The sequence below is a fragment of the Notolepis coatsorum genome (assembly GCF_963971535.1).
Source record: "Notolepis coatsorum genome assembly, chromosome: 18".
NCBI classification, from domain to species: Eukaryota; Metazoa; Chordata; class Actinopteri; order Aulopiformes; family Paralepididae; genus Notolepis; species Notolepis coatsorum.
Genome location: NC_140182.1, coordinates 31,812,780 through 31,817,302, shown reverse-complemented (window position 1 = coordinate 31,817,302; position 4,523 = coordinate 31,812,780). Strand labels below are relative to the sequence as shown.

The window sequence follows — 4,523 nt, the reverse complement described above, 5'->3', positions numbered from 1 at the left end:
TGTTTTGTTGTTGAATCCATCTTGGATTGTTTTGCTCTTGCTTGGAGTTGCAGCACCACCTTCTGGTCAAAAAGAGAGGGTGTTCCTTAGCAAATCTGTGTCCGAAACACCGGAAGTACATTATGATTTAAGTACATGTGAAGTTGTTATTGTAATTGTTAACACGGCTGATAATGTAAGTGCCTCTAATAAGGTCTTCGGTGCGACAATGTCCTATGCATTGATGAGGCCGACGCGACGTGTCCTCGCTCACCTGTCGCCGTCTCGTCTCATGCAGTATCGCAATGTAAAGAATGATCATGCAACAGTAAGTATGCTGCACGTAGCAGCCATCTGTAGGCTACAGTACATTTACTATCACTGACCTTCATAATAAACATTATTATATATGTCTATAACTATGGTGTCATATACTGTAGAGATCAATTTGGTACCAACTACCAAGACCAAAGAGGATAATACAGATCACCCCCCTACAATACCTTTATAACAAATCTGTTTTTTATGAAGAAAATAATTACAATAATAATACAAACACATTGAATAAAACTAGGTTGTTATTCTTCTAAATGTTCAGCTTTTCTATATCTATCTATCTATCTATCTATCTATCTATCTATCTATCTATCTATCTATCTATCTATCTATCTATCTATCTATATATCTACCTTTATATCTATATTTACTTATCTATATATAAAATACATGATATGCTATGGATACGGTAGAAAAGCAGAACATTGTGTGTGTGTTCCTGTACAGAGCGGTGGTCTGGAGAGGGTGGTCTCTTCGTTCAGAGCGGTGTGTGGAGAGGACAGTGTGTCTCTGGGAGAGGCTGTGAGAGAGCAGCACGGCAGAGACGAGTCTATTCACAGGTCACTCTTTCTCTCTGTCTCTCTTTCTGTCTCTTTTTTCACCCTCTCCTCATAAATCCTCACACAGTGGCTCGTAAATGTCCATGCACCATGGGGAGTATCCTGCTGTGTGGCAACGCACTTCTACACAGTGTTGTAGTCGAGTCACTAAATCTCAAGTCCAAGTCGAGTCTCGAGTCCCCAGTGTTTGAGTCCAAGTCCGAGTGACCAAAGAGGAGCCAGAGTCGAGTCCCCATTACCCTAGTCCAAGTCCGAGTCCAAGTCATCAAGGTTGTGTCCACTCCACTCTGGCAGTCAAAGAGCTGACATACAAATAAAAAAATGTCTACATTAAACATAAAATGACACAGCGGTCACCATTTCAAAGGGAGTTCATTTACTTTGTGACACAATAGCCAAACAAATGCACTAGCCATCAATATCGTATGTCAAATGATTAGGGCATATTACAAAAAAAATTCAAACTATTTTATCAATTAACAAGTCAGAGTCCTCCTCTGCACCTTCCGAGTCCGAATGCAGTCGATGCTCGAGTCCAAAAAGATGACTGAAAATCAGTCCAGAACTCGGACTTGAGTACTACAACACTGCTTCTACACAGCTTTTGCCTTTTCACACCACCGAACGATGACTTTACACAGTTACTTAACGGTGCTGTAAGTGGTATTTTTCTGTTAAAATAAGTGGCCTACATGTTAAAATAATATCTCTACATTCCAATAGCCATCACTGATATATTTACATTTACATTTTGTCATTTAGCTGAACGCTTTTATCCAAAACGACTTACAAGTTCTGTACGACAAATCAGCAGGAAGGGTACAATTATTTCAGCTGAGTTTACAATGTTCATCAGTGCTGGAACTTGGGTGCTGCAGTGTATGTTGAGTGCATAGTAGTAAAGACATATTAGTATAGTAGGAAGAGTGCATGATAGTATAAGACGGTTAGTTTATTTTTTTCGTACAGATATTGATTGAAGAAGTGTGTTTTTAGTCAACGGCGAAAGATTGGTTGGGTTTCCTAACTGGTGGGAAGTTCATTCCACCATTGTGGAGCGAGGACCGGCTTCTCTTTGATGACCCTCCCGGAGCTCGGATAGGAGTAGGTCTGAGGCGGCCAGAGGATGTAGAGTGGAGGGGTCTTGAGGGTGTGTAGTTAGAGACCACTGACCGGAGGTAGGCGGGAGCCGTTCCCTTTGCTGTGCGATATGCCAGGTCAAGGACCTTAGGTTAGTGTTTTTGTCAGTAACATGGGTCTCCGAGTCCCTCCGCTCTGCAGTAAACAGAAAATAAATGTTCTGGTATCTCATTCTCACTTTATCCAATCAGGAGAGAGAACTCTTTCACATCAGTGACGGCGACCGACATGACTCATATGATAAATGCCTTCACAAAGCATCATTACCCTGCTGGCCTGAATTAGCCTTTTAGTCATCCCCCCTGCCGGGTGTGAGATAATGAAAGTAGAGTTTAAAGAGCCAACTCACATTAAGTTTGAAACAAGCTGGATTCCCCCGTGAGAAATCGGGAGAGGCCTCTGGTCGGCTGCGGTCAGCTGTTTGGTCTTGGCACCACTCCAGGTCCTGCTCTGCACCTCCCGACTTCCACTCTGGCTTGGCTCTCACCAGAATCTTGAAGCCTCCATACAAAACTCAACACTTTGATGAACATTGTTGCTCAGCTGATAGAGTTGTGCCCTTCCTGATGGCTTGTCGTACAGAACATGTAAGTCGCTTTGGATAAAAGCGTCAGCTAAATGACTAAATGTAAATGTAAAATGTAAAATAGGCATTTTGTTTCCCTCCCAATTAGATAGAATAATATAGGTTTACTTTAAGTGTTTCATTGAGGAATAATAGAACTGTACTTTTTCAAACGGGTCACAAGTAAAAAATATAATTCATACAGCCTGAATACAGACGTAAGTAGATGTTGTGATATCAATATCGGGGGGGGGGGGGGTGGGGAGGAGGGACTTGTGATTATTATTGATATAAATGTCTTGCTCTTCAACCAGCTGTGATCCTTACCGCCTGGCTGTGCTGTCTCCCTCAGCTGTCGCCCCCCAGACGTAGTGGTGTTTCCTCACTCAGTGGAGGAGGTCAGCGCCCTCGCCAAGATCTGCCATCACCACCGCCTCCCCATCATCCCTTTTGGCACAGGGACTGGCCTAGAGGGAGGGGTGGGAGCCCTGAAGGTGAGAGAGAGATACAAGATTTATTCGTCACATACATACACAAGACATGTAGTGAAATGAAGGTGGCCATGCCCGCCTTGATTGTGCAAAAAAAAAAAAATACAATAATAGTAGAATAAAATAGAATAGATAATAAAATATTCATGATAAAAGGTACTAAGATAAAATACAATACAATGCTATAAGCTTACGAATGAAAGGTAATGAGTCCTATATACACAACTATACAATATACAGTTATACTATATGTACTATATACTATACCAACTATACAAAAACATACAGTTATGTTTTTTAAAGTGACCGTTGCTTGTTCCTAAAGTGTTTGTGTGTGAGAGAGGGCAGGATGTGAGGTGTGTTCAGTTCAGTTCAGTTATTTCTTTTTTCGGGCTTTGGACACATAACAACGGTCATTCCATTAATCGTCAACGTTTTACCAGCTGCTATTGCAGCATTGTCCAATTGTCCGAAAAGGGCTAGGGAGAAGCACTAGGCTTGTCGGGCCCTACCCCTGAAGACTTACGTTTCTTTTCTTTTTGTTTTTTCATTTACATACATACATAGTACATACATATAGGACACATTACAGTACACACATATAGTACACATTACAGTACACATTACAGTATACTGCAGTATATAATAGTATATAGTACATAATAGTGTATACAACACATATATAATGTGATGTGAGATATATAGTACATGATATATACAATATAGTACCATAATATAATAGCATATACTGCAAATATAGTTCAATATAATATAAAAATTTATTATAATATGATTATATAATGTAATATGATATAACGTACAATACAGTATCATACGTATTTCTTTTTTTATTAATATGCAATTAAAGCTCTTCCCTTCTGTACCTATCAAAAATAGATTTTTTTAGTCTAGATTTGAATTGATTTATGTTTTCACAATATTTTTGTTCATCCTCTGAGTCTAGCCCATTCCACAGGGTGGCTCCGTAAGAGGAGATACACATTATTTTCAGGTTGGTTTTCATCACAGGTTTTTTGAAGTTCAATGGTCCTCTTTATCCAGAAATTTGCTTCTTACATTTACCGGTAATTGTCAGGATCCTAGGCCCGGTCCTGGCTGGACTGGGCAGGATGGTAACATTGGGCAGTACTCTCCACCTAACTTTGGGCAATGCCCTCTATCTGACATTGGCCCTCGGCCTGACATTGGCGCCCTACCACCCTCTAGTGGTGACAAACAATCGGTGCGCTCCAGTACACTGGACATCCTGACTACTGTGATAACAATAATTAATAGTATGATTAATGTGGTGTCATGGTGTGTACTGTTGTTGTCTTTCCCTTCCCTGGTGTGATGTCATGCACTGTTTTGGGTTGTTAGGAGTTGCTTTTGTGTTTAGTTGTGTTTAGTTGTTCTTTGCTTATTGTCTAGGTGTTGTTTGTGATTCTGTGT

At 40.5% G+C, this 4,523-nt stretch overlaps 1 protein-coding gene across 1 annotated transcript in view; it reads left to right on the top strand.

Moving 5' to 3' along the window:
• The first annotated feature begins 178 nt into the window (after window positions 1-178).
• The window catches only part of ldhd (lactate dehydrogenase D), a 55,008-nt gene continuing 50,663 nt past the window's right edge, over window positions 179-4,523 (top strand). Inside the window, exons 1-3 of the mRNA XM_084335503.1 lie at window positions 179-307; window positions 763-875; window positions 2,933-3,074. Coding sequence (XP_084191629.1) covers window positions 209-307; window positions 763-875; window positions 2,933-3,074 — 354 coding nt within the window. The 5' untranslated portion in view covers window positions 179-208. The remainder of the gene's footprint in view (window positions 308-762; window positions 876-2,932; window positions 3,075-4,523) is intronic.